Raw genomic sequence first — 27,848 nt, 5'->3', positions numbered from 1 at the left:
GTGAGCTTGAAGATTGGTGGCTGCGGCCCTGATTGAGCAGCAATCACCACCAACGGCACCAAATGACTGGTAGACATAATCCGTGCCCCAAGCTCCTGAAGACTGTCGATTTCGTAGTATCCCAATCAAAAACCAGGGCTGGTTCTAAACGGCAGCTTACGATGCAGCCTCGACACAATCTCAACATAATCCACTTCATTCTCCGCCGTGATAAACCCATGCCTCACAAAGAAATCCATCATGACCACCGCACAACTCGGCTTAAACTCCCCATTCCTCATCGCATCTCTCACCTCATCCACACTCATCAAATGAAAAGCCTGAATATCATCATCCACCGGCTTGAAAACCACCTCTCGCCCAACCTCCAGATCATAAACATACAATACGCCCGGATTCATCAAACCCACCTCCCCACCCGCCTTCTCATCAGAAACATTGAACCACGTCACCGTCCCCGCCGCAACAACATCCCTTCTCACCACCTCCTCATCCAACGCGGCCTCCTCCCCCGCCTCACGAACGATGCACTCAAACGGCGTCTCCCCCTGCGCCACCCCACCAGCAACAGCCTGATCCAGCATATTGGGATAAGTCGACTTGTTGGCATTCCGCCTCGGAATCCAGAACTTCATCTCCCCCAATGACGTACGAGTGTAAACCGTCATGTGAGCACCCTGTCCAATAATCCCGAACAAGCTCATCGCTGACCTTTCGATCCCAATATCGAATTTGGCGCCGACGATAGGGAACTTCTCATCTCTTTTCTTGCCTAGGCGGGGAAAAGCCTTTTTGGCACGGGTAAGATCGAGGAGTTCATCGATTGCTTCGTTGCAGGCGGTTTGCCACTCTTTTCTTCCGGGGTATTTGAGAAGGTGGACTTGTTTGCTTTCGGGGATGAGGCGGAAGGAGGGGGTCCATGGCATGCGGTCGACTACTGATTGGATGAGAAAGCCGTGGGGTTCCAGGTCGTCTGGGAGAAAGAAGAGCCATAGTGGTTCAATGGCTTTGGTGTAGGCGGTGTTGTTGGTTAGGTTGGGGTAGGGGAAGCTAGGTAAGGGGGTATGATGTCAGTGATTGGTTGTGCTGAAACCAAGAATTCGGGGGGTGTCAACTAACTTGTCGCATTCTTGGAGGATTTCTAGATTGGTCCGCATGGTTACCGTATCGGTAGTTTAGCAAAAACAGTCACTGAGGTAGCTAGGGTTTTCTTGTGGCAAGGTGAGTGGTGATTGGCGAAGCGCCCTGGACAAGCGATATCGCTAGAGGAGAAATTTTGGGGCTTGGGATTAACACGTGACAGGTGCGTGCTAGTGCTGCAGATGCAGGTAGCCGGTCAAACTGTGGACAAAATAACTTGCACGGTGGGACAAATTTGGGTGAGTAGGGGGTAAACTAAACAATGGTTAGGCGTTGGCTAGGTGATGAAACTCCACAGCCTGAAGATTGAGGAAATGAACAACATCCTGAATTGAAGCTTTAACGTATTGGTAGATCTATCCCGAGAAATAGGCAGCTAGGTAGGTGAGTCGCCTACAAATAGCTTTATTGGTAATAAAAATAAAGAAGATAGCCAAAACCCTTTTCATAACCTGTGACCAACCCGAGCGCCGTTTTCCATCCCAGAAATGTGAAGAAAGACAGCAGAGTACCAAAAGACAGTTTTTATCATATTGGCCTTTCTTTTCCATCATGATTCCTCCTCAATCACCGCGGCCTCGTCACCTAAAGACATTTTTGACATTCGTCCAACATTGGAGACCGATGAAACAGATGACCGTCGACTTCTCCCTGTGTCGGTTGGCGTAAATGAAGAGCCCGCATAACTGCTGACAGACGAGGAGGATGACAAAGAGAGCTTTCTAGTACTTCCTTTGCTATCTCTCCGCTTACTCCTTTGGAAGAACCTGGGAATCTCGGGGGAAGGGTTGACAAGTCGGCAGAGGTACTGAGGGTCCCGGTGCGCCCGTTGCACAATCCGGTTGAGGTTCTTGTGTAGTGCAGGTGCTTTGGCGCGCTTTTCAGGATCTATCTGCAAAAGATCTCGCTCAATCAAGGTGATGAGATCCTCCACAGCGGTAGTGCTGTCCCCGTCACTGCAGCAGCGAGGGTCATCTCGCAGAAGCCCGATTGCATCAATCACTTTGGAATGAATAGTCGCCGGGCCATCGTCAGTGGTGGACTGTGTGAAAAAGTTTCCAGGAGCTGTCCTGGGGTCTCCTCGTCGCGGCATCCGCTGTTTGCGAAACATCTCGACGGCCTCGAATTCGTATTGAAGCCAGACCACAAACTCCAAAAACATGCAGCCCAGTGACCACATGTCATAGCGACGAGGCCTTGGTTTTCCGTTTCTGAACTCGGAGGTAGCCTCAGGGGCTTCGTAAGATATGGTCGCATCTCGAGTGTTTGTGGCCTCGTTTCTGAGTGCCGTCGCCTCGTGGTGAAACTTGGACACTCCGACATCCGCAAGGACAAGTCTACCTCCAATTTTACCGGATCCTTGGGTGGCTTCAGGAAAGTGAAGGATATTCTGGGGTTTGATGTCCCCATGGCGGATTCCATTGTCGTGGAGGATTCTGATGGCATCCACAAGACCAAGCATTTGATCGAGAGCCCATGCAATGGTCTGCGGTGTCCACAAGCTCGTGCGTGAGCCATCCCCTTGGAGGTGCCAAAGGTCCCTCAAATTACCACCAGCTGCCCAAGGGAAGAAGAAGTAATTTACGGAACCTTTCTCGCAGCTTCCGAGAAGACGTATCAGATGCTTGTGGTGTAAGGATTGGATTCTGTCGAGGTTCTCCTTTTCTCGGTCGAAGGCTTTCTTGTCTGGGATTTCTTTGATAGCGATCCTGTCGTACGAGGTGGCCTACATTAAACATTTGCAATTAGAACAGGAGAACGACAGGGCCCCAAAACGAACTTCTTACCGTGAAAGGAGGCAACTGGTGGGACGGATGAAGTCTGCCATGATAGACCGATACGCTGCCACTCCCGCTCGCCTTCCATGTGCATTCCTCGAAGGGTAGGGGATGACTGCGGTTCAACTTCAGGGCCTGGCCAGCTGTGTGAAACACTGGTGCCAGAACAAGGTATTGCTTCTCGAGAAAGCTGTCGACGGCAGCCGGATCTCCCCAGTTGTCGAACGTCGGAAACGTTTTCTGAGTGGTTGAAGAGACGATGGCATCATGCTCTCCATTTTTGACAACCTCAAGAGGGAGATGATCATCGATAAGGCCGTCCTTCGTGAATAAGGTCTGGATTGCTGATGGCTTGCCGATAAGGACAAGAATAGCAAACACCTTCCTTGCCTGTTGATGAATCTGACGGGCCAGGCTATCTTCGGAGACCAGAGTGTAAAGTCGTGATCCAAAACTGAGATGTGGGGTGATTTTCTCAATGGTAACTTTTTCTTCCACAACGCTCCGCGGTAGAAACTGGATTTCGCCAAGGCTTGACGTGATAAGGCTGCCTTTCAGCGACTTATAAAGAGGCCCTGACATGGTGCCCTGGGACGATCTCGGCAAATGCGGACAGGCGGGTCTTCAAGCTAAAGCACCAGAGGCAGCAATTCAGCACATGTAAACGAAAGTGCAGAAGCGAAGGGAATTGATTGATGCAAGTTTTATTTGGGACTTTTCCAGTTTAAGACTCAAGACGAGACTACATACCCTTCATGATGGCGGACCATGCGGACCATATTGGATGACTCGATATTCGCTCAAAGGGTGTGGAGGATGCCTTGGAGATGCCTGAAGGACGCCTGGGGGGTGCCGGAGTCGTAAAACAAGTACTAAGGGTGTGTGAAGAGAAGAGGTGGTGTGTGAGAGGCCCGGGCCCGGGACCAACAGGCAGTGCAAGTCGCATGTCGGCATTGGGCATAGCCTGAATGAGCCATGGACAGGAATCGGGACATTTCTTCAGGATCCGGTAAGTCTAAAGGCATCCAAGCGCAATCGGAGACTTAGTCTAGCTAGGCAACACTCTTGTTGTCCCCGTGACGGGATGAATGCGATGAAAACTTGGGATAAGGTACGTCCTTTCTGGCCGATCAAGAATTCAGAGATAAGGAATCCTTTTTGGTTGGAATGATGGAATCAGGACGGGAGGGAACCCAAAAGGCTGACCCCTCCCCCAGGTTTTCACCTGATTGCAGCTGGCTGGCAGATCGGGGTGTCGTCAACCGACTGCACCGCGCCATATCGAATGCGCGTTGTTGCAATCCATCACATTTCCCCTCGTCCTCGCTGGTCACCTATGCTGCATGAGAACTGCACTTTTGACTCCTCATCCCGCTTGACTGATTATTGACGAACAGCATGCCCACGATGCAGGGACAGATACGGACTTGCGCCAACGAGAGGGGAAAAGCTGAACCCCTCATCACCGAGACCAACCACTCATCAGCCCTAGAACCACAGAAAGCAAGCCATATGCAAGTCACGATTGCTGACCTAGGAGCAGATAAGATGGCCAAGGAGGTTATACCCCGCACCTCGAGGGACTCTATACTTCAACGACAACTCGCCGCAAAACTTTCTGGATGTTGAGATGTCTTTACGACAAAAACACCGTCCGTCATTCTGTTATTGTAACATGGGTACCATGCGGCGCTTCTTTGGTCGTCGTCGAAAACCTCCCCCTGATACTTACCAGGTACCCGCTGTGGCGAGACCCAATCCAGAGGAAGAACTTAGGAGTCTCCGGAGAAGGCTCGTACAGTCTTTTGTCACCAGCGCCCTTCCTAGCGGCAAGGAATTCCTCCCAGTCACAGAAATCGATAAATTGGTCAACTATGCAACCATTCGGCTGGTGCTTCCAGAAAAGGCTTCGACTGATGTGATTGATTTTGTTTGCGGTCACGGAAAGACACTGTTTCTTATTCTAGTGGTTGGCAATGAGGCTTCTCCAAATGACCTGTTGGCTATCATGGAGAGTTGCCAGAAACACAGCATGACAGACGAACACCTCCCGGTCGACCGTATACCCTGCGTTGGGGGAAAGTTACCATGCCATCAACGCGTTGCCCACCACAAGGCATGGGACGTATTTCATGACAAACTCTGGGCGCACATATCATTTCGATTCTTTCAAGACCAAGCAATGTTCACAGCACCTGTTATTCTGAAAGACAAGTTCATATACGAGCTGAAGGAAGGATGTGTGCTCCCAATCACCTGGAAAGCCCAGAAGCCGCATATTGGCCATTTCAGTACGGTCTATGAGGCAGAAGTTCACCATGCCCATCACCAAGACGACAGATACTTCGGAGAGCCGCTCAAGGTTGCATTGAAACAGCTGAAACCACTAACTTCGGAACCTGGATACAATGTGGAAACGGCTTGGAACCACGAGGCCTCTGCCTTGGAGGAGATAAACAAGCTGCACCATAAACATCTCATCCGCCCATTAGCCGCCTTGCGATGTGGTCCGGAGCACTACATCATGTTTGAGTGGGCAGACGGAGGCAGTCTTCGAGAGCTCTGGGAAAGCCAAGGCCCAAAGCCGAAAGACCTTGACCCTGATCGAATCATGTCGGTCATTGAAGAGGTTCTCGGCATAGTCGGTGCCCTTTCAACCCTCCACGGCACAAACAACAGGACCAAGACTGGCAACGTGGTCCGACGGGCAGCAGATCTGGCAGGTATGGCAGCTGGTGATAGATTGACCGTACCTGTTCCGCATTCGGTCAAACCGCGAGAGGGGGAAACAAAAGATTACAGCCCCATCACAACCCCCGATACATCCAAGTCCCCGAGAAATGTACCCGAGATTCACGTTCGATTCGTTGAACCATCAGACGATGAAGTTTCTTTTAGAAGCGAAGACCCTAACCGATCTTATGTCAGCGAGGAGAGCGATGCAAGCAGCGATGAACATTGGCGACATGGCGATCTGAAGCCAGAGAATATTTTACAGTTCAACCAGTCACAGACCAACGATTCCCGTTGGCTGGGAACGTTGAAAATTGCCGACCTTGGCCTGGCCAAACAGCACGTCTTTGCCACCGCTCGAAGAAAGGAAGTGACAAACCAGAAATTCACGACATCTCATTACGAGGCTCCCGAAGCTGTCGCCAATCTACATCTCCCAAGGTCACGCCGCTTCGATATCTGGTCTATCGGTTGCGTTATTCTCGAATTCGTTATCATCATTTTGTACGGGAACGATGGGTTGGCGAGCTTCTATGACCAACATGAAATCCGCGAGAACCCGCACACAGACACCCTTTACTTCACAGTGGACCGAAATGTTGCCCGAGTGAGTGACATTGCGAGTCATTGGATCGCTGAGATTTTGAATGATCCAGAATGCAACCGGGCCGGTGGTTCGGCACTCGCAGATATCGTTCGACTTGTTAGGGACAGACTTCTTGTTGTTGAGTTACCCAGTGAAAACATGGTGCCTAGCCAGATTAGCAGATGCCGAGCTGATGCTGGCGAGCTGAAGGATAAGTTGGAAGCTATTTGGGGGAAGGCAATACATGATGAGTCTCAGGGAGGCGATTACCTTTGCTTTAGGAAAGACCGAGCAAATATTGCACCACCAGCACCCCTCCAAGTAATGAAGCCCAAGAGGACAGCAGCAAAAAGCCGACTAGGGGATGATCTTCTCAAAACACAGCCGAATCTGGTATGATATCCCGGTTGTCCTGTAATGAAGAACTCCGCTGATGGGACTTTAGGAGGTACGTGAGCCGTATCAGTATCGATATGACTCCGGCAAGATGACCAACTGACACACCATTCACTCCGCTGAACACATTTAGACAGTAGGTTCATGATACAAAAGAACCAAGACTGTTGAGAAGAGTCGAGAGCTGACGACCATCAGTATGTGAGTCGCCTTTGTATCTGCAGATTCATGGATTTCACTGACCTCGAGGATCACGGCTCGAACGGGTAGACGGTATGTTCCTTGGACACTGATTTCTAAATCGTCTCGGGTATCTGACTGTGAACTTATTTGTAGCATGTGAGTGACTCTGTAAGAAAGCTAGCGATTTCTGCTCTAAATTGACCGATCGGCCTGTCTACTGTGCCAGATCGTAAGTTTTTTTTTCTTTTTTTTTTTTTTTTTCTTATCCAGCTACTGCCTCTTCCGGAGGAAATGAGCGCTGATAGCTTCATGTAGCCTGTAAGATCAACCTCCTGAGTTGCTCCCTTCACGGCTCAGCACATGGCTTAACAAATCACAGTTAGTTACGACTTGGAGCTATCCAGTCGACAATGAATTCGCCTTACGCCAACACTGTATCCGGTCATTGGCATCAAACCCACTTCCTGCAAACTCAATCCAGAGACTTTGCCCAATGTGCACGAATCGAGATCTGCTTTCCCGGGAGCCTTGCCAAGATAGCTTTGCGACTATCAAATCGACGTCCCGTGATTGCGAGCTACACATGCTTGTTTTCGATGCTTGTATCACCAAGTCAGGAACAACGCCCAAAGGTGAAACTGACTTGGTAAAATTACAAAGAATCGGCTCTCATCTTTTTTTGGATCGTATGCCTGATCCTTTTCTGTCACTTTGTCTTGTTCCGAGTAAGTCAAGGATAATGTTAGCTAGATGCAGTACTCCTTCAGTTCACTGACTAACAGGCTGATAGCAAAGTACCCGTTGCGAGCGCCGCCCAATTTCAGGCACGCAGCTGACGAAATTCAAATCGGACTGCCAGCCCTGATGTCAACATACAGTGACGCATACTTCACCCTGCTTGCCAACTGGCTGAACGATTGCGATCTCAACCACCCAGACTGCTACCTCAAAGCAATCCCGTCGAAAAAGGGCTTGGCTCTCCCTACCAAACTTCTCGATGTCGGGAGCTCCGCAAGCCAGCAATCAATTTTACTGTGTTCCTCAACTTCGCTAGGTCTCAAAGGAGAAGACACACGGTACATCGCACTATCACACCCGTGGGGAGACTCTCGCCATAACAACCATTTCTCCACCACCGCCACCAACGTCAGCCCCAGGCTTACATCAGGGATAGCTATTAGTAGCCTTCCTAAGACGTTCAAGGACGCAGTTTCCGTGACCAGAGCTCTTGGGATCCGGTACTTGTGGATTGACTCTCTCTGTATCGTTCAAGGCCCACAGGGTGACTTTGAGACTGAAGCTCAGAAGATGGAGACAGTGTTCAGTTTGGCCTATTGTGTGATTGCGGCCAGCAGTGCCAGTGGCACTTCGAGCGGATTCTTGTCTTCACGCCCACAAAGAAAATCTGTTGCCCTCAATCTGTCTGCTAACAGTGGCAAGGGCGACGTTGGAGACAGCGAAGACAACAACGCCATGATCTATGTCTGCGAGGCAATTGACAACTTCCAGACAGATGTCATCGATGGTCCTCTCAACCAACGTGGTTGGGTGCTGCAAGAAAGAGCTCTTGCGCGCCGAACGATCTATTTCAGCGAACGACAGACATATTTTGAGTGCGGTGCTGGGGTGCGCTGTGAAACACTTACAAAGATGACAAAGCACGTCCTTGGATCTCTTGACTGTTTCCTTTGTTATACTAACTAACCTTTTTTGTCTAAAAGTAACCAATCCTCTTTTCTCGGCGACCCCAACTTCCCGCAAGTAGCCCTGACCTCGAGCAAAGGGGGCAAGATCCGCCTGTACGAATCCCTCTACAAGACCTATTCCCGACTGCAATTCACGAGAGCATACGACCGCCCTATTGCCATCGCTGGCTTGGAGCAGAGGCTCGTGGCGGCTTTCGACACGAGAGGGGGGTATGGGATCTTTGACAGAGTCCCTTTTTTTGGGAGGAGTTTGCTTTGGACCTGCGAGGAACCAGGGGGTATGCGGAGGATCGAGTTCCCCGAGGAAGGGTTGGGACGGTATAGGGTGCCACCTAGCTGGTCGTGGATGGCTTACACGGGTGCGATTGGTTTTATGGATTTGCCGTTCGAGGGAGTTCATTGGCTGGAGGATGACGTTCGGTCGCCGTGGGGAGCTGCGGTTTGGGAAATGAGTCTTGATACCAGCGGGTCAGGGAATAGTACTGCTAGTTCCATGTGGCATACCGGGCGCACAGATCAAGACAACAACCTCAGCGGGAAGGGTCGAAGACTGGTGGTAGGGTTGAAAGTTGCTGAGAAGAAGATCAAATGGGATGCTGGGCAGCGACCTACCGGGGTAGATGACGCGCAGGAATTGAGAGTTGTGGCTGTTGGGAGGCGGAAGTCGAAGAGCAATAAGCCTGCCAGGGCCCTTGAGCACCATGTCCTCGTGGTGGTTGGAATTGGTGGATGGACGGACAGTGGTGGGAGAAGAATATACGAGAGAGTGGGGGTTGGGTCTCTCCCGGGAGAATGGATTACACACAATGAACAGGAAGAGGAGATTTCCATCTTTTAGTTTATTCTAGCAGACGCTCAAGCAACGTGGTGTGTGCCGTTACCTCCAAGGCCGTGCTGGTGTCGTAGTTACTTTATTTGTCCATGACGTGAATCACAGGGCGCTCTTTCCTTTTGTGAAGCTCTTTGTTAGCCAGGCAACTTCTGGGACCACCCCACGTTTTATCATTGACTTTTCAAACTATTTTCAGCAAATTCCTCAACCTCTCTTGGCTGTTTTCCGAGAATTTGCCAAGTCGACTTCTGCCACCACCTGGCTAGTTCCTCTTTACACCCTTCGGCAACAAGACCACAGTCTTCAATGGCTCGCACAGTGCAGACCAAGCAGAAGCAGAGGAATCATGACCTGGTGAAAGCGGAGTTTCAGTCGGAGTCGCTGCTTAGAAAGCGAGCCCGCAGGGACTCTCCGCCTGTTTTTCCCAGATCAAATTACAAAAGAAAGGTGTGTTAAACTTTATTGATGTTAAATGTCTTTTGACAAGGGCAGAAAGAAGGCAAGGACTCCGGCAGACCCAGCGACGATGTCCAGGAAGATGGCGATGTCATTGTGAGCCTTTCTGAAAGCGTTACTCTCACCAAAGGAATCACTCGACCTCATCATCAAATTGATGGTCAAATGACAAGAGCCCCTTGTCTAGAATGTGTCTATCGCCTGCCCAGACAGGGACTGTTCTAGAGTGCCCGAATGATCTCGACACCGCAGAGGTCCAGTACACTTGCGTTCCATGCGCAGGGGCCGGTAAAGTTTGCCAGGCGGTGAGTCTATGTGTTAATCCCCAGCGGAAAAATGAGAGTTGTTAACAGATTACTTGCAGCGAAGGACCTATTCTTTACGAGTTCCCTCACTTGTATCTGCGGGCCGTCGTAGAGATTCGATCTGAAGGTGGATTGGCAACTACGATGACGGCGACGAGTACGACGACAGCGGCTTCTACAACACGGAATGGGAGACTGATGAATCTTGGTTCTGGGCCCAAACTACAGATGAGGCCGAAAATGATCACGGGCACACCATGCATGTGTTCAGCTGCCGTACATGCCTCAGCAATTTCTTCTATGAGAACTGAAAGTCATACAGTAGGACTGATTCATAGATCCCGCCAACGAGGAGCTCAGAAAGGAGGTCTTCATCAAGATCCATGAGTGGAAGTGGTCTATAGACAGGCGCGTGAAACTGAAGACGAGGACGGAGTCGGAAGAGGAGAGAAAGGCCGCTAAAGAGCAAGCCCTGGACGAATTGGCTCAGGCTTATGAGAAGTGTATTGATGAGAGCCGCACTTTTGTCAAATGGAAGCCAAGGATGAGGGCAACGCAGAGGAAAATGTCGATGGTGAAAAAGGTGGTCTGGAGGCTATGGGTGTCGGGCAGGACATGAAGGTGAATATCCCCAAGCCTGGAAGACTCTGAGAATGATAGCAGCACAAAAAGGGCCAAAGTTAGGTGAGGTACAACGATCAGTTTACCTCCGAAGGCGGACAACACTACCTAAGGTAGCTGTCTGGTTTGACAAGCTAGCCTCGAAACACTGTGAGCAATGAAGATGGCATTTTGGTCAGTAGAGGTCGAAAGAGAAGGTTACACGGCATGCAGTGATAGTTGGGGGCTGAAATCATTCCACGATAACCTATATTACAAGTGGGTTACATTTCGGGGAATTTGGGGTCCTCGCCCTGATCCTGCAGCTTGATGAGTGAGGCCCTGATAAGTGAGGCAGTTTCACTCATCCTCAGCAAACAACACCAGATCCAAATACCGGCCCAATAAAGCCCATGAATAAAGAGTTATTCCATTCTACCAGGCTGCCATCCTTTCTCCTGCTCGTCTACTGTCAGTGAATTCCGCCCGTCAACCATGGCAAAGAGCTGGAACTCAGGAACTGACCTGTCAGCAAACCCTGAGCGGCTTCTTTTTACCATCAATCGTGAAAATATGCAAGGCCATGATGAGACCGATCTGATCCCACTTTCTTTGGTGGTTTCAGGCATCAAGCGCCTTTTCCGCTTCATTGAATTCACTTCGAACTCCTCCGATCATGACGCCCAAAATCGACGCCAATATCAATATGCGGATGGAAAACCTGCTCTGAAGCTATTGAAATCCGGATGCCGGATTGGGTTCAACCAAGAGCCAAATTGCACCTTTACCTATATGGATCCTGATAGCAGGTCTGCGTCCACCAGTACTCTCGCCAACTGCGTCACTCTTGCCTCTGCGGAAGTTCTCATCCGGAGCGGCAGTCTAGCCTGGCCGCTGGACTCGGATGACATGGCAGAGCTCAGAGCATATGGAGTGAACAACATTCGAGATTGGAATGGATCTTCCGTCCTGGGTTCAGTACTGCAGTGCGCTGTAGCGTCTTGCCAGGCACACGACGGGCTACTCGGCAACTGTTCCCCGGACCTTTTGAATTTGCAGCGAGTGGGTTTTGACAGCTCGTCCTCTATTCTTGGGCTACAATCTGCATTAACAAGTTACTGTGATGGCACAGATGTGACTGTCAACGCTGATGTTGCTGGACCTGGCGTAAGTCGACAACTCCTGGTTCTCTTGAACAAGCCAACTAATATGAGTGTCAATGAGGTATAGGTTTTGATCTCTCATACTGCTCAAACCCTCATGGTCTTCGTAGCATGCGGGTTGATGAACATCTTGAATTCCGGGACATATCCAGTGCCCATGGTTAGTAGTACATCGAGCCATGGCACTTTTGAAAGCGCCCTTCAACATCATGAACTCGTAACTGGTGCAGGTTCTAGCAGTCAATGGCGTGTTGCCTGTACTCCTGATACAATCTTTTCTTCAGCGAATGGGGGTGGGATGGTAAGACTTTGTTTCGACTTTTACAAGAGATTCTGTCAGCCAACCGGGCATTTTTTAGGTGGTATACATTGGCCCTCATCCTCGGAAACTGAATTCTTGCGGTGGTCATCGATAATCTGGAAAGCCTTCCCCAACAATGGAGACAGTCTGGTGCCATCTCCGTGCTACAGAAAAAGTCCAACAGTGGGGCAACAATCCTTCGTTGCAGGCGTTCTGTTAGGCCTCAATTCCCGAGTTGACCCCGCCTTCTTTTCGGAGTGCCAGAAGAGCGCATATCTATCCAGTAGTCATGATTCTAGTTCTTGAACAAGACCTGCTGCATATTGAGAAAAGCAGGATCCCTCGATAGGTTAGTGGTTTTGTAAACGCACGTCGTTTACGGTGGACTGGAAGAATAGTGCGGCTCCTCTGGGGTTTTGTTGAGTTCTTGATGATGGTGAACTTGGCCGTTCATGTCTGGACACTCCACAATATCGCTGAGGAATTGGGCATATCCGCATGGAATCGATGGAGCTATGGACAGGTTGTTGCATCCATAGTATGGGCGCCCATTCTGGGGACGTTGTTCTACTACAATATTTGTGAATGAAGAATACCCACTCCATACATAGATACATCCTGACCACGTTCCTGGAATAGTTGGTGTCAAGAGGGCCTTTGATGCTCATCTACTCAAAGAGCTAGAGGTTGGAAACCAATGTCTTGGCGAATAAGGTACATCGGTGACCTTGATTCGTCGAGCGAAAAGGTGACGTCGGTATCTTACTTTCAACGACGTATTGATTATCTCAAAAGGCATATTGGCTATCTTTTAAACTCTTATTCTTGTCGAAATTTGTAACCTGGGTCTCTCGGAGCCACGGGAATCCTCCTAACGAGTGAGAGAAACACGTTTGACTTGGATTCAGGGGTCACTCCTTTTCCATCATATCGATATGAGCCCTAACCCTGCATTGTCACATACCCCTCATTGATTTGGAATCCCATGTCGCCCCTTGTGGTTTTGCCCCGCGCCGAATCTGCGAATCCCGGCAGCGCGACGTCACGATCGCAAAGAGCTTCAGCAGAGCTTTGGAATCACTGCTTCGATGACAGTTTTTGTCACTAAAAGCATATGAATGCTGACAATTCCCACCGGCCAATTCTTTATCTTCACTTTTCCCCCGCTCCAGATTCTCGAAGAGTTGACTCATCCCATCCTTCCTCTCCTTCCTCATTTGACATCCCGGAAAACATCGTCAATAAATCTCTCTCGGTAGCTGCTCCAGACCCTCATTCGCATTTCGCAATCCCACATCCATTCTGTCGCAATCGCGGGAACTCCACCCTTTCCAGGGCCCACGATCCACCACATCCTAGCTCCCATTGCAACAATCGCATCGCGAGAGCTACATCATTATAATAAATCAATCACATCCCCTCCCCTCATAGCTTCACTGCTTGCTGTAACTCTGTCCATGTCAACCTGCCCCTTCATCCTCACCAAGCTCTTCACCCCCTTCTCACGAGTCGCCATCGCCAAATCCCCACACACCCACTCCCTCCTCAAGAAAATGGGCACCTCCGTCTCCGCCTCCGCCGCCACCCAAAAGGAATACCCCGAGGGCGCCGCCCGCGCAACCGTCGCGGCCGGCTGCTTCTGGGGCGTCGAGCACATGTACCGCAAGCATTTCGGCTCCAAAGGCCTCTACGACGCCCGAGTAGGCTACATCGGCGGTAACGCCCAAGACCCTTCCTACCGCGCCGTCTGCAGCGGCAACACAGGCCGTATGTTTCCCCTCCCCATCTCTCTTTCCCTCAAAATCCCCACAATCTAACCTCCCCCCGATTCCCAACAGACGCCGAAGCCACCCTCCTAGTCTACGACCCCACCAGAATCTCCTACACCGACCTCCTCACCTTCTTCTACCGGATGCACGACCCCACCACGTCCAACCAGCAGGGCCCCGACAGGGGGTCCCAGTACCGCTCGGGGATCTTCTACCACGACGCCGAGCAGGAGAAAACAGCGAGGGAGATAACGAAAAAAGCAAACGAGCAGTGGTGGAACAACAAGATCGTCACCGAGATCCTCCCCGCGCAAAAGTGGTGGGACGCTGAGGATTACCACCAAGAGTATCTCACCAAGAACCCGTACGGGTACGAATGCCCGAGTCACTTTTTGAGAAATTTTCCCGATTTGCAATAGCAGCCCCGGAAGATGGCTACAAGACTGTGATTTTTTTGAGCTGGGTTGGGATATCTTTTTTGTCTGGTGAACGAAAATGGGGGTTCGGCGTACTGGTAAACAAATGGGACAGGCCGGGAAGACATGGGAACACAGCACGGCAGCTTTTAACATGTGATGGACATCACCTCAACGGATATATCACGAAATGCAAGCGACGGAGTTGGCAGTGGACGTTGCTTTGGCAATGTTTAGAATGTTTTTCTGGCCTTGGTGGCAAGGCTGGTATAATACTATTTATGTGTACACATTTGGAGAGCCATCAACGGCTGCATGGTACCTTTGATGTTACCCCAATTCCAACAGAAAGGAAACTATAGCAAATTTCCAAGTCCTAATAACGCACAAGGAGAGCAGAGAGAGTCGCTATTTCCTTAAAGCGCCGCCCATTCCATGATCACAACGGTCCTGATCTACCGATAGTGAACACCCCCAGCTGTTGCCGCTTCTTATCGATTTCCCGACCTATCCTCCACAGGTTTACTTCCTCCTCTGCTGCATCATCAAAATCTGGACCATGCGCACAAAGATGTTGAGGAAGTCAAGCTCAAGGCTGATGCTCTCGTTGACGGGATCGCGCTTGATGAGGCCACGCTCAGCCAGGCGGGCGTGGTGCAAGACCTTCTGCACGTCATAGAGAGTGAAACCACCGAAAACGGCCAGACCACCCCAGAGCCAGAGGTTCTCGGTGACGGCGAGTGTGCGAATGGCGGTGGCGGGAAGAACAAGAGGGGCGAAGCCAGAGACGGCCACAATGGCAGCACCGGCGAGAAGAGGACCGCCGATGTAAAGGTACTTGTCCTGCTTAGCGGTAGCGCCGACGATCGAGATGGAGCCCATCATGGCAGCTGTATAGAGACCGGCGCGGGCAAGAAGAGCAGGGGGAGCCATGACCATCAAGGGAGCAACGAAAGCGGCCTGGGTGGCATTGAAGACAGCCCAGAAGGCATACTTGGGAACATAACTGGAAGACGGACGGTTAGCAATTGCCAACTACACAATTGACGATTGGCAGTAACATACTTGTCAGGGTCCACGGAGCGGGTAGCAATCATAGAACCAATGCTGAGAGCCAAACCACCGATGCCGACAACCCAAGGGTTGGTCTGCATGAGTCTGTAGACAAATCCGCTTTGGAGCATCTGATAGGCTGTCATGCCGATAATACCGACACCAAGACCAGTGTGGAGGAAGGTCTGGTTGAGATACTGGCGCTCAAACTTGGGCATGCCACCCTCTCTCGATTCCCCGTTGAACATGACATTGACAGCGACGAGGGTACCGCCGAAGATGGCGCCGCCGATGATGAGCTTCCGCACCGTCTCCTTGCGGCGGGCTGCAGGATCGTAGTATGCATAGCCGCTCTGCTGCTGGTAACTACGGGAGGAGCCTCGAAGTCTGGCGAGAATGTTGCTGGAGCTGTTCTTGGAGCTGAGTGCTGTCCTCGAGGTGAAGAAGGTATTTTGCTTGGCTGATTGATGGAAGGCGCGCATTGCTGACGGGGGCTTCGCAAACTGCATCGCCAGACGAGGGGCAAGCCCCGCGCGGAGCGTAAGTGTGAACGACATATTCTGGTTGTGGTCGATGCTGTCTCGATGATGACGGCGACAATAGGAGTTGTGTGATCTAGGGACTTTTAACGGTGGTGCATCACCAGGGCGAAAGGCAAAATGAAGATGACGTTTCGAGGTGGGCTTTTGCTTAGCTAAGACCAAAAGGTGGCCCAAGCTTTCCGGAAGCTTCGAGCAACCCCGCGTCTACCCGGGTTCAGCCTGCAATAACCCCAACCCTATGACACATCTTGGCCTCATGACGACAAAGTTTTGGGACGGCTTCCAGTCACAGCTCGGAGATAGGTAGTTTTTCCATGGAGATATGGACTTTGCGGACTTGATAATATTCTTCAGCTAAAATTCCCATGTGGTTTTGGTGGAGTCTGATATGAACGCTACCTCTTGAACCACTTGCACTCTTTCAGACCGTGAGATCCAAGCTGAATAGCTCGAGGACGATGAGAAAAAACTAAGACATGACATCTTTATCGGAGAGCTCACCTTCCTCTCTCGTCTCAACGAGCAAGCCACATATAAGCTCGTCCTTGCGTTTGTGTGTCGTCTACTTAACAAGCGATGCTACATATGGAAGGTCTGCTCCGTACTACTTGGAGAATAGAAATATCACTAGAAATCCCGCAATGTCTCCTCTTGACGTGCTCTCACTCAGCCTTTCAGCCCGCGCCTCATGCTGTGCCACGGTGCTCATCAGAGAGGTGTTTGGTCGACTTCCCAGAATAACCACGCTGTCAAACACACCGTCTTGATGCAGGCGTTCGTCTCTTGGCGGTCTGGTTGGCTGGGCAGAGGGTGACAGGGTCAAATATGCAGAAGTCCGCAACGGCAAGCCCAGGGACGAGACGGAGAGATTGGCCCATGCCCGACGCACAGTCCAACGCTAGAATCCTTCTCGAATAAGAAGCACGGGCCATCCATGGTTGAGGCGGCAGAAGAGATGCTGGTCATCCCGGATGCGTATGGGGTCACTGTGACCACAGCATTCGCTGGACCCTGAGTGTTCCTGGGCGGTATCCAATACCAAACCCAGGCTGAAACGCGAAGCCAGAATCACCGTCATCCATGAGTAGTTAACTGAGTTCAGGCATGGAGAACAGAGCTTCAGCAACTGCCTGGCGGGCCGTTGGCAAGCTGGAACCACGCGGAGCTGGGAGAGCGAGCTCGTCATCGTGCAGCATGGCGCCCTCAGCTGCACAGCTCCTTGCGCCGCTGAAGAATGACGGGAGACCACCATTTGCCTGTTTACGCCCCACAGCCCGGGCTTCCTGTACTCAGTCAATTGTGTCGATTCCATAACTGAGCGATATCAGTCTCCTACTCCTATCTGGTATCTGTCGCAATGGGCGGTTACGGAGCACTCGTAGCCCCTCCACTCCCGTAGAATGGCCCACATGGCGCATGGTGGGGTGCAATCATCCTAGGTAGTGAGGTGACGGGGAGTTTTGTTGGATTTGCGGCAGAACCCCGAGTGACAAGGCGATGGGAGCACCGCCAACGTCTATCCCGTCTCGGGATCTTATAGCTTGGTCATGTTAGGCTACCACATTAAGGTAGAGCACCTCGTTCCGCGGCACATGTCGCAGGAAGGAGAGACAACTCCCATCGCTGATGGAAGCAGAGATAACAAAGAGGAAGGCAGGTCATGCCCCACCCCTGCATCGTCTGCATCTGGTGCATCTTGCTTGCTGGCAGCGTGCCTCCTGGCGCGCCGTGCCCCGCATTCAATGCCCCTGCCCGCAGCCTACCCAAATCGCAAATCTCGAGCTCTGACGCGACAAGAACGGAGCTCCTTTCTGCTTCAACTGTCTGCACCTCCCCCGAATCGGCCAAAGCACGAGCATTTTGTCTCCTCCAGCTCCATCGCCGCCGGCCATCGCAACGCCCATCGCAACGCCCATCTTCTGCTTCCTTTGCTGCTGTACATAGGAGGCCAAAGTGCCGGATTGTATCCCAGTTGTTTCCAGTTTGTCAAGGCCGTGCTTGGCACCGGCATCCATTACCACGCCGTTCGGCTACCTGTTGTGGTCCCCATGACCTCTCACCATGTCAACAACAACCTCTATAGTCCATAATCTTTGTTTGACAAAAGCACAGCGTGTGGCTCTTTAGCATCGAGGCTGAATGCCACTGCCTTTCCTCCGAACCGCGAGAGCAGCAGTCCTTCAGACTCTTTCAGGCGAGACATCTTCTACCCGGACGACTCCAGCGTCTCCAACGAGCTACCCCTTGCTTCCCTCCACCTTCTCTGTCTCGTCTCTGTTCAGCATAACAGCAGCATCGATCAAAGATTCACCCATACGCATCCCGACTCGCTGGCTGATCTCTATCCCGTGTTCTTTCCGCCTTTGGGGGTGCACCCCACACTTTGATCTGTGATATCGTCGAACAATCTTGCCATCCAGCTTTTGGGTGTTTCAACTCTTCTACCACAAGTAAGCGGTGCGCAAGGCATGCCAGGACCACTGGAGAAGCATTGATACTGACCAAATTTGGTGCTATAGTCTCATCTTTTCCGAACCTACGCGTGGCTTTCACTAGAGATCGAGAGGAGCTGTCTTGCCCCTTTCTTCTGCTGAAGGCCTGATATTGGCCTTCGAATCGCTTGACTGTGTTCGAGACCGAGTGCGCCTTTGGATGCGCAAGGCGTTTTTGCGCGATCAACAGATCTTCCACATACAACTACCGACCCACGCAATCCAATTCGCCAACGTCCTTGTAGTGTGTTTGAGAAACCAGCGCCTCCGCCTATACATTGCCATATCAACTCTTTCCCCACACGGGCCAAGACGAGCCTCAACAAGCGAGGGACAAGCGAGTGCATAACTTGATTTCCCCAACTTGTCTGTGCCTGGTCTTCCTTTTGTGAGGGAAGCCGTAGTTGCTGGCTGGATATAGCATGAACAGTTACCGCCTAATTTCGATCTAGCCGGGCCCTCTACATTGTACGACATCACGGGGCGAGAGAAGCCATTGCTACCCGCGATACACTGTCACACTCGGGGTCATTCTAGGTAATCTCATCAGGTACCGTACTCCATCGGCTTCCTTCCGGTCTACCCAAGACAACATGCGACGGAATCGAGCTCCGACACCGCCAACCTCGCCCTACCGGGCCCTGGCGCACCATCATGCACAGCATGGAGCGGCAGCTCAGGCGGCACAGCAGGCTCGTGATTCGGTATCTTCAGTGATCAGATCGTTCAACGTCGAAACCAACCCAAGTCGACCAGTGCGTCCCTCGCCACTGACTGCTTCCACCATTCCCGACATGCCCCTCGACTTGGTGGATCGCATACGTTCCTTTCCACTCTTCATGTCTGCCCCCGACGATTTCCTTGCCGCCATCATCTCCCATCTCAAACTCCAACTCCATTCCGCCCATGACCACATCCTTACCGAGGGAGACGAAGCGAAAGCAATGTATTGGCTAGTCCGGGGCGTTGTTGCTGTCACATCTCGTGACGGTGAGGCCGTTTATGCAGAGCTGAAGCCCGGTGCCTTCTTTGGAGAAATCGGGGTTTTGATGGACATGCCGAGAACTGCTACCATCGTTGCGCGGACGAAGTGCATGCTGGCCGTGTTGAAGAAGGAGGATCTTCAAGCTGAGCTGCCCAAATATCCAGAAATGGGTACAGCTATCCGTCAAGAAGCACAGGAGAGATTGTCCATCCTCAAGAAGAAGCGTCAAGAAAGCGGACTCAGCAGCAGACTTCCCGAGACGAATGGCGCACAATTAGCCCGTGAAGCTGTGCCTGGGGAGGTTAGCACAGGAGAAGTTGGTATCATCAAAGAGGGAGCCGTTGTCAACACCAAAAAGCGAAAGTCTCCAAGTCCAGGCGTCATTGAGGATCCAACAGTTGGTGGAAGCGCACTCGGCGGCGGCTATGTCAACGTCCGAAAAACACTCAAAGAGCTACCTCTTTTCTCGAACCTGCCTCCGGATATCTTGCACTTCCTTGGCCTCAGTGCACAACCAAAGTCATACTCACCGTTCACCGACATTGTCCGTCAAGGGAGCCCTGGAAATGAGATCTTCTTCATCGTCCGGGGAGAAGCTGAAGTCATTCACGAACCTCTGAGCCCACCAGCCTTCAAGCGAGACACGAGGTCAGCATTTTCGCGGCCAAGGTTAAAACAAGGCCAGTATTTTGGTGAGGTGGCAAGTTTGGGGCTTGCAGAGGGTAGAACAGCTACTGTCCGATCCATCACAGCCGTAGAATGCCTGATGATTGGTGGGGATGCGCTTGAAGAGTTGTGGAGGAGATGTCCTCCGGAGGTCAGGTCACAGGTGGAAGAAACAGCAAAGCAACGCTACCATTCTTCGGACGAAGACGTGGATATGACTGACCCCGAAAGCCATGCGCTATCGTCGGATGAAGAGAAGCCCACATCGAATGAGATAGAGGTGGCGTTGCCGACTGTCACCTTCACGACGCCCTCCAAGCCCGGCTCCCCAGCAAGTGAAGATTCAGATGTCACCAGACAGCCGTCTGACCCGGATCCTTTTTTAAGTGTGGACATGGAGAATCTTCGTAACCGGCGTCGCAACTCGCTGGCCCCACCGGTTCCTCAAACAGACAACTCGGCCATCGTCAGCCCCGTGAAGGTGCAGCCGGTCACTTCTATCACGGTGCCGCTATCCCCGGTTTCTCCGGATGGCTGTCCTCTACCAGCTAAGCGCGCAAGGACCCTTTCACGGAGCTCCGCGACGGAACCAGGCGATAGGATAACGGCCATATCAGATGACCTTTGGGTACATGTTTTTCAGCACCTCGATCTGCTTGAGCTCATACGATTGAGAGCCGTCAGTAGAAAGTGGCGTCAGCTGTTAACTACGAGTCCGAACCTATGCACCGAGATTGACCTCGCTCCGTTCAATCGGAAAGTCAATGACTGGGCTTTAGTCAATATCCTAGCGCCCTTTATTGGGCAGCGGCCAAGCAAAATAGATATCAGCAACTGCTTCCACATCACCGACGAGGGCTTCCAGGCATTGTACCGATCGTGCGGTAGCAATATCAAGGTGTGGAAAATGCGCAGCGTGTGGGACGTGTCTGCCGGTCTCATTTTGGATATGAGCGAGAATGCCAAGGGGTTGGAGGAGGTGGATTGGAGCAACTGCCGCAAAGTCGGCGACAACCTCCTTGCTAGGGTAGTGGGCTGGGTGGTGCCTGAACCACCGCCGCCACGCGAGAACCACAAGAATGTGATAATCTCTAGCTCTGCTGCGAAGGGCAGGAGATCCTCGCAGTACCAACAACGAGGACAGCAACAGGCCGGACAACCAGGAGCGCCTCAACCTCCACCTCCAGGCACGGTCATCGGCTGTCCCCGTCTCCGCCGCCTTAACCTCTCGTATTGCAAGCACATTACGGACCGCTCCATGGCGCACTTGGCTGCTCATGCTTCCAATCGCCTCGAGTCTCTTTCCCTCACCCGATGCACCTCTATCACCGACGCCGGGTTCCAGCAGTGGGGAGCCTATCGGTTCACCGAGCTCACCCACTTGTGCCTGGCTGACTGTACCTACCTCTCTGACAACAGCATCATTGCCCTTGTCAACGCCGCCAAGGGGCTTACACACCTCGACTTGAGCTTTTGCTGCGCGCTCTCCGACACGGCAACTGAAGTTGTTTCGATTGGTCTGCCCAATCTGAAGGAACTCCGTCTCGCGTTTTGCGGTAGTGCTGTCAGTGACGCCAGTCTGGGGTGCATCTCCCTCCACCTCAACGAACTCCGGGGGTTGAGTGTCAGGGGTTGTGTGCGAGTGACGGGTAACGGGGTGGAAAACGTGCTGGAGAACTGCCCGGCGCTGGAGTGGCTTGATGTGAGCCAGTGCAAGAACTTGGGGAGCTGGTTGATTGGGGGCGGCGTGGGGAGGTGGGGATATGATGAGCGGAATGGCGTTAATGGGCAGAGGGGGAAAAATGGGGAGGCTTGGGTCATTGGATCGCAGAATGGGATTAGTAGCGTGCGGAATACACCTGGGGGAAAGATGGGGCCTGGAGGAGTCGGATATGGGAGTGTCAGTGGGGGCGGGAGGGTGTCTAGAGGGGGAAATATAAGGACGAATATGGGACCGCCACCGTTGCCGGGGGTCAAGCCTTTAGGTCCTGGGCCGGTTATGAGGCCTGTTATTCCGCCACGGGGGGTGGTGAATAAGAGTTTGAGGAGGCCGGTGAGGTTTGTTGTGGAGAAGGGGCCTGGTGGGTTGAGGTGAGGTTGTACATGACTGTGGTATTTTATGTGATGAGGATATGTTTATGAGGGATGAAACTTTTTCCTTTATTTGAGGGGCGGTTTAGTGAAAAAAAATGGAAAAGAAACGGTGGGGGCTTTTGCATATTGAACTTGTGTAAATGGGAGTACATTTCTGGCGTGGTTTATTATTTGGTTTGAGGGAATTATCTAGCAGGATAGTGAACAGGGTCATCCTTCGTTGGGTTGGGGTTGTGGATTGAAGGGGAAGATATTGGGCATTGAGTAGATATTTTGGGTGAGGATAAGTGATGATGGGAAAACACCTGAGGAAAGAAAAGAAAGGGGGCAACAAAAGGTCTGCTTGATACCCTTTTTTCTTTTTGGTATGTTGGGGACGAGGGGAGGCAGATAATGTTAGAATGATAATGAGATGTTGATGCATGAGCAGTGTGAAGGTTGGGAGACAAGCGGGGGATGGTTCTTTAGGATATGGCAACCGGCGATAGTGAGGATAAGGACCAGGTCCTTTGAGAAAAAGAAACATCACAATGAACAAAGTAAGGTAGCTGCTTTTTCATGTGTGTCGAGTCACAAAAAAGCAAAAGGAAAGCCCGACGTGGGACTCGAACCCACAGCCTTAAGATCACTTTGAATCCAACTCATATGAGATCAGAAGAGAGAAAGTAGAAGTCTTACGCGCTACCATTGCGCTAGCCGGGCTGGTTTTGTCTGTTGTTGTTGTTGGAGTTCCGGGATGGAAGAAAGGGTTTTCATGCGGGTGTGATTCCTGACTCTTGTGTGCATGTGGAAACAAGGTTTGGTCGGGTTTTGCTTGATGGGTGGAATGGTGGCAAGGGTCATGCTTGGAGGGTTTGGCAGTTGGTTGCCGGCCAGCTGGGGGGAGGGGGGAGTCAGAGGTTCAGGGGGTGCTCTATGGTGAGGTATCTGCAAATCTACCCCAAGTACTCCATATAGAACACTTGGAACAGCTGCTCTGTTTACACAGAGAATTGGTGGTGCACGCAACGCAGCAGTGCCCCATCCTCTATCCTGTAAACTACCAACATATCAAGCCGGTGATGCCCCCTTCTTCTCCTTCCTCATTTCACGCTCACGACGTCGAGCCTCCGCATTCTCACGTTCAGCTTCCAACCCAGTCTTGGTCTCTACATGCACATGAGCCAACTCCTTCTTCCGGATCAGGAAGGAAGCGAGTAAGCCAGCGGCCGTAATACAAGTGTACATGATCCACATGGGTTCGAGAGAGTCTGCCAGAGCAACACGGACAGCGTCGCGTTGGTCTAACGGAAGGTTCGCAATGATGTCGATGTCAGCGCCACCAGCCTCTCCGGAAGAAAGGACCCTTGACAGAGCAGGGGAGATGCCAGCGGCGACCAGGACTGGATACTGTTTGAGTTTTTCGTTTTGATAGACCACCTGGCCGATAACAACAGAGATGGCCTGGGCAATCTGACGGATGAAGCCGAGGGTTGATGTGGCAGTTGCGACATCACGAGGTTCAGTATGTGCGTGGAGGGCGATGATAGGCGCTTGAAAGAGGGGGCCAACGCCCACACCTGCCACAAGCTGGTAGAGAACAAGTTTTGCCCAGCCACTGTAGGCGTCCAGGTCGATGAACAAGCCAAAACCGAGGGTCATCATGAACAACCCGAAAATGATGGGCGGTCTGTACCAACCGGTTCTCGCAACCAGCCATCCGGTCGCGAGACTCCCAAAGGAGAGCGAGAGAGCGGTAGGGAGAACGTAAAGACCTGACTCGATAGGGGTGTTTCCACGCACGGCCTGAAAGTAGAGCGGGAGGAAGAAGGATGCCGAGATAAAGACGACTCCTTGAATGAAGACGCAGAAGAGGGTCGCGGCGTTGCTCACGTTTCTGAACAAGGACATTGGCATAACAGGAAGTGTGGCGTAACGCGCCTCCCAGAAGATGAAAAGCGCCCAGGTGAGCAGGCCAAAGACGAGAAGGCAGATAACTTCAACCGAGTTCCAAGGTGCTGAAACACCGCCGTATTCAAGACCGAAGAGGAACATGAGCGTGCCGGCAACTACCAAAAAAGAGCCCACCCAGTCGATAGCTTTGAGGCCTTCAATGAGCGGTGTCCGTGGTGTGTGGAGATCGAGAAAAAAGAGGATAATGAGGAAGGCAAAACCGTCAAGAGGGAGGTTGATGTAAAAGCACCTAGATCTATTAGCAAAGGTTAACTGGCGTAAGTGAGCTTGAACATACCATCGCCATGACACCTTCTCAGTAAACGCACCACCAATGGCCGGACCTGTTGCCGCAGCGACTGCCCAAACACCGCCGATGACACCATAGAAAACACTCCGAATGTTCAGAGGAAAGATGTCGCCGATAACAATCTTTACAAGAATGGTCAAACCACCCCCACCAAGACCCTGAACAGCGCGGCCAGCGATGAGCATACCAATGTTGTTGGAGACAGCGCAGATAAGAGATCCAATCATGAAGATGGCGTTGGCAAGCAGGAGCATGGGCTTGCGGCCGAATATGTCTGAGATCTTGCCCCATGACGGGATTGATGCGGCATTGGCGAGCAGAAACGCAGAACCAATCCATGTGAAGCCTGTACTTGACTGGAAGTGGTCACTGATTGTAGGAAGGGCCGTAGTGACGATGGTTACGTCTAGAGCGCCGAGGAAGACAGCCAGGCACAAGGCCAGCATAATCAGGGCGATCTTGCCTTGAGAGCGGCCATCGATGTGATTGAGGTTGACTGGTTCGCCATCGTCTGTAACTTGTGGTTGCTCTTTGTCCAAATCGTCTGATGAAGTGGCATTGACGGGACCAATTTCGCCCTTGTCAGACTTCTGCTTTTCCGTCTCAGGGCTATCTGCAGCAGATGGTTGGGCGGGTGTCGACATGGTGGGATAATATGATTCAAAAGATATCAGGCGTTGGAACGAAATCAAGTACGGCTCCAAGATGAATGCCTACGAGAAGAATATTATGTTGAAGTCAACTTTTATTTTAAGAATATCTTGGCCATGGTCTTGCAATTGCATACACGAGCCCTGCGACTGACCGCTTCAATGTCATGGCAAACAATCCCCGTCTTAGGGCCGTCGAGTCACCGGCGAAAGCTTGTTGGTTTCTAGCGCCTGCTGTAGAAGATGTCAGTCGGGTTTCGACCAATAGATAAGCGTGGTAGAAATCTGTGATCTGTTTCGATTTTCCTCAGCATACTGTGTATCTGGCACTTACAAGATGATCTTGCCCACTAACAGCCTAGTGTGAGGATGCGATACTACAGTATGTTACTCGTCACTAGGTGACGCTTTTGGCGTTAAAGGTTTCTGTGCGAATTCGAGCATTGTGACATGTCCCGATAGCGTACCGATAGCACAGTGTGTAGAGATAAAACGTGCGATTGGGTCGGTAAAAGCATCCCTCCCGTCCATCTCCGAACTGCAAGCCCACGCGAGCCTTTTAGCTCTGCCTTCTGTACTAGGCAAGATCCTCCGGCCTGGGGTCCGGACCGTTCCGCGACTCGGTCTAGTCAGCTCGTATTGAGGTGCCGCCCTCCTTTATGTGCGTTGACGAGACTAGTGGAGGTGACCTTGCAGATACATCAGGTCGGAGGCGTGAGGAACACAGACTCTGAGCCATATCGAGAATCGAGATCATGAGGAGGTGCCATGGGTTTCTGGACTTACCTCGCATTTTGGGTGTCTATATGATGATTGATATTTTTGAAGGCCTTTATACCCCCATGAACGGCAATACGCTCATTTTCCTTCTCAGCTCTGGCGGATTTGGCTGAGATAGTTTTGGAATCAAGGTCCCCTAGAACTATCTGATAGTAGGCTGGATGCTGCCTTGTGCAGCATCAACATATTCGCCCGATATGAAAGGGAGCCGGAGGAAGTTAAGTTATTCCTTTATAAAAAGCCTTGCGTATGAGCCTTCCACAACCTCAACGGTTAGCAGATAACACGATAATCTTTTGAGTTCCATGATTCCTTCATGGTTTCAATTCCTCACAGGTAAGTCATGCACCTCGAAAAGATGATACTTTGTCAACAGACACCGCTGAGACTGCGGGAAGAGGGTTGGGTATGTAACGCTTGGAGTTAGGTGTTGACAATGGTAGAAGTCCAAGTGGTCCAGTTGAATGAGATGATGACGTCTTTGGCAAGGGAAAAGCCAAGCACTTGGCACCGGATGACAGCAAAGTCTTGGCACTTGGCGTTTCTCTATACTACCGTATGGCCAACTGACAGGCAGCTGGCGTTTGTAAGCAAAAGTCTCATCAAGGGCTATGAATGCACCCTTTCCGAAGAGCCTCTCTGTGTGCCTGTAAGAGAGCCAGGGGCTGAGTAGAGAGGACAACAGGCATATTGCTGCGGAATCTCAGAGATCTTCTAGCTTTGATATGCGCTGTGTCTGCTGTGTCTGACTGCCCAAAAAGTTCTCTCAAGTCAACTCAACATGGCTACTCCAGTTGTTCGTGTGGGTGTCGCAGCTGTGATTCACGACCCCAAGACCAACAAGTTGATCTTTGGGACAAGAAAGGCCTCTCACGGAAATGGTATGCTTCCAACAAATTATTTTTTGAGTATCGAGGCATTCTACTCATACAATTTTCAAGGAACGATACAATTCCCGGGCGGTCATCTGGAGGTAGGCGAGTCGTGGTTCGCTTGCGCTGAAAGAGAAACGCTCGAGGAGACTGGATTGCTAGTCAGGGCCAAGAAGTTGCTGGCCACAACCAACGATGTGTTTGACGAGGAGAAGAAGCATTACATCACTTTGTTCATACTCTGCGAGAGAACCGATGACCAGGAACCGGCTGTAAGTGATGCTGGTCTCTTCTTTGCACAGCCAGACACAAATACATGAGGCTAATAAATCTTACCACAGGTACTGGAGCCTGAGAAATGCGCAGGGTGGTTCTGGAAGAGTTGGTCTGACGTCAAGGCGCTGATAAGTGGGGATACCAGTGGAAGTGGGAGCGGTCAACAAGGGGAGCAAAAGTTTTTTCTGCCCATATTGAATTTGCTCAGGGATCATCCTGATATCGAGAGCCTGATGTAGCGGAGGCCGGTCGACAGTACAAGGAGAACAAGGGGGACACGTGGAATTGGAGAAAAGTTCCAATGAAGAAGAATCAAGTTTGGATGGCGTGATGGTTGGTGATGCGATCGATCGGACACCAGCTATTCTTGGGGGATTGGGTTTGAGGCATGTTTGGTGAAGGACGATTGGACAGATCCAGAATCTCAAGGCTACAGATGAAGCGCGTGCGGCTATCAAAATTCTAGACCATCGAAATACTGGCGAGATGCGATAGCAAGATAAAAGGCCCTGGAGCCCGAGTGGTCGCCGAACGCCGAGTAATGTTGTGTCTATGAGGACCGGGCCGAAGGCGGAGGAGAGGCTGGGCTAGTTGTTCTGTCTTGCATTCTGCAACCTTTTGGTCAGTAGCGTGTTATCCTGGAGACATTTTTAAATAGGGCTTTGCCAAAATGTGCATCTCGAAATGACACTGCTGCCACAAATACCGGCCCGTTAATTGAGTTTGCTGGCCCCGGAGATGATTCGGAAACTTGGTAGGCAAGGTCAATGGGGATATAAGGTGAACTTGAGGAACCCAAGGCTAATTCATGGTCTGGATCCGGGTCGTCGGA

The 27,848-nt window shown here is 51.5% G+C and overlaps 11 protein-coding genes and 1 non-coding gene across 12 annotated transcripts; 7 read left to right on the top strand and 5 right to left on the bottom strand.

The window, feature by feature from the left end:
* Window position 1: 1 nt before the first annotated feature.
* On the bottom strand, window positions 2–1,157 carry QC763_101430 (uncharacterized protein; the record flags this gene model as incomplete). The annotated part of the gene is made up of 2 exons (XM_062906691.1): window positions 2–1,050; window positions 1,120–1,157. The coding sequence occupies 2 exons, from the start codon at window positions 1,155–1,157 to the stop codon at window positions 126–128; spliced, it is 963 nt and encodes a 320-aa protein (XP_062769569.1). The 3' UTR covers window positions 2–125.
* Window positions 1,158–1,690: 533 nt separating this feature from the next.
* Window positions 1,691–4,073, bottom strand: QC763_101420 (uncharacterized protein; the record flags this gene model as incomplete). Its single annotated transcript, XM_062906690.1, has 2 exons — window positions 2,928–4,073; window positions 1,691–2,866 (listed from the first exon to the last, which is right to left on the bottom strand). The coding sequence occupies exons 1-2, from the start codon at window positions 3,498–3,500 to the stop codon at window positions 1,691–1,693; spliced, it is 1,749 nt and encodes a 582-aa protein (XP_062769568.1). The 5' UTR covers window positions 3,501–4,073.
* On the top strand, window positions 3,927–6,736 carry QC763_101410 (uncharacterized protein; the record flags this gene model as incomplete). The annotated part of the gene is made up of 2 exons (XM_062906689.1): window positions 3,927–6,630; window positions 6,683–6,736. Exons 1-2 carry the CDS (start codon window positions 4,549–4,551, stop codon window positions 6,734–6,736), a joined length of 2,136 nt encoding a protein of 711 aa, XP_062769567.1. The 5' UTR covers window positions 3,927–4,548.
* A 573-nt stretch (window positions 6,737–7,309) lies between these two features.
* Window positions 7,310–9,516, top strand: QC763_101400 (uncharacterized protein; the record flags this gene model as incomplete). The annotated part of the gene is made up of 3 exons (XM_062906688.1): window positions 7,310–7,541; window positions 7,607–8,429; window positions 8,538–9,516. 3 exons carry the CDS (start codon window positions 7,310–7,312, stop codon window positions 9,358–9,360), a joined length of 1,878 nt encoding a protein of 625 aa, XP_062769566.1. The 3' UTR covers window positions 9,361–9,516.
* A 99-nt stretch (window positions 9,517–9,615) lies between these two features.
* QC763_0001860 (uncharacterized protein) lies at window positions 9,616–10,734 on the top strand (the record flags this gene model as incomplete). The annotated part of the gene is made up of 3 exons (XM_062905063.1): window positions 9,616–10,115; window positions 10,243–10,391; window positions 10,454–10,734. Exons 1-3 carry the CDS (start codon window positions 10,045–10,047, stop codon window positions 10,732–10,734), a joined length of 501 nt encoding a protein of 166 aa, XP_062769565.1. The 5' UTR covers window positions 9,616–10,044.
* Window positions 10,735–11,210: 476 nt separating this feature from the next.
* QC763_101395 (uncharacterized protein) lies at window positions 11,211–12,485 on the top strand (the record flags this gene model as incomplete). The annotated part of the gene is made up of 2 exons (XM_062906687.1): window positions 11,211–11,882; window positions 11,946–12,485. The coding sequence occupies 2 exons, from the start codon at window positions 11,211–11,213 to the stop codon at window positions 12,483–12,485; spliced, it is 1,212 nt and encodes a 403-aa protein (XP_062769564.1).
* Window positions 12,486–12,823: 338 nt separating this feature from the next.
* mxr1 (Peptide methionine sulfoxide reductase) lies at window positions 12,824–14,648 on the top strand. Its single transcript, XM_062906686.1, has 2 exons — window positions 12,824–13,946; window positions 14,018–14,648. The coding sequence occupies exons 1-2, from the start codon at window positions 13,637–13,639 to the stop codon at window positions 14,365–14,367; spliced, it is 660 nt and encodes a 219-aa protein (XP_062769563.1). The 5' UTR covers window positions 12,824–13,636; the 3' UTR covers window positions 14,368–14,648.
* Window positions 14,585–16,738, bottom strand: QC763_101380 (uncharacterized protein). Its single transcript, XM_062906685.1, has 2 exons — window positions 15,430–16,738; window positions 14,585–15,370 (listed from the first exon to the last, which is right to left on the bottom strand). The coding sequence occupies exons 1-2, from the start codon at window positions 15,972–15,974 to the stop codon at window positions 14,887–14,889; spliced, it is 1,029 nt and encodes a 342-aa protein (XP_062769562.1). The 5' UTR covers window positions 15,975–16,738; the 3' UTR covers window positions 14,585–14,886.
* Window positions 16,739–19,044: 2,306 nt separating this feature from the next.
* QC763_101370 (uncharacterized protein) lies at window positions 19,045–22,197 on the top strand (the record flags this gene model as incomplete). The annotated part of the gene is made up of 1 exon (XM_062906684.1): window positions 19,045–22,197. One exon carries the CDS (start codon window positions 19,045–19,047, stop codon window positions 22,195–22,197), a length of 3,153 nt encoding a protein of 1,050 aa, XP_062769561.1.
* A 589-nt stretch (window positions 22,198–22,786) lies between these two features.
* Window positions 22,787–22,898, bottom strand: QC763_0001810. Its single transcript has one exon. It is a non-coding gene; the product is annotated as a tRNA-Arg (tRNA).
* Window positions 22,899–23,083: 185 nt separating this feature from the next.
* QC763_101360 (uncharacterized protein) lies at window positions 23,084–25,485 on the bottom strand. Its single transcript, XM_062906683.1, has 3 exons — window positions 25,423–25,485; window positions 24,427–25,322; window positions 23,084–24,378 (listed from the first exon to the last, which is right to left on the bottom strand). The coding sequence occupies exons 2-3, from the start codon at window positions 25,080–25,082 to the stop codon at window positions 23,247–23,249; spliced, it is 1,788 nt and encodes a 595-aa protein (XP_062769560.1). The 5' UTR covers window positions 25,083–25,322; window positions 25,423–25,485; the 3' UTR covers window positions 23,084–23,246.
* Window positions 25,486–26,284: 799 nt separating this feature from the next.
* QC763_101350 (uncharacterized protein) lies at window positions 26,285–27,725 on the top strand. The gene is made up of 3 exons (XM_062906682.1): window positions 26,285–26,749; window positions 26,810–27,012; window positions 27,082–27,725. The coding sequence occupies exons 1-3, from the start codon at window positions 26,650–26,652 to the stop codon at window positions 27,253–27,255; spliced, it is 477 nt and encodes a 158-aa protein (XP_062769559.1). The 5' UTR covers window positions 26,285–26,649; the 3' UTR covers window positions 27,256–27,725.
* The last annotated feature ends 123 nt before the right edge of the window (window positions 27,726–27,848 follow it).

The sequence above is a fragment of the Podospora pseudopauciseta genome, chromosome 1, assembly GCF_035222475.1.
Source record: "Podospora pseudopauciseta strain CBS 411.78 chromosome 1, whole genome shotgun sequence".
Lineage (NCBI taxonomy): Eukaryota > Fungi > Ascomycota > Sordariomycetes > Sordariales > Podosporaceae > Podospora > Podospora pseudopauciseta.
Note: the sequence above shows the minus strand (reverse complement) of the source record. Positions and strands in the feature narration are given on the sequence as shown.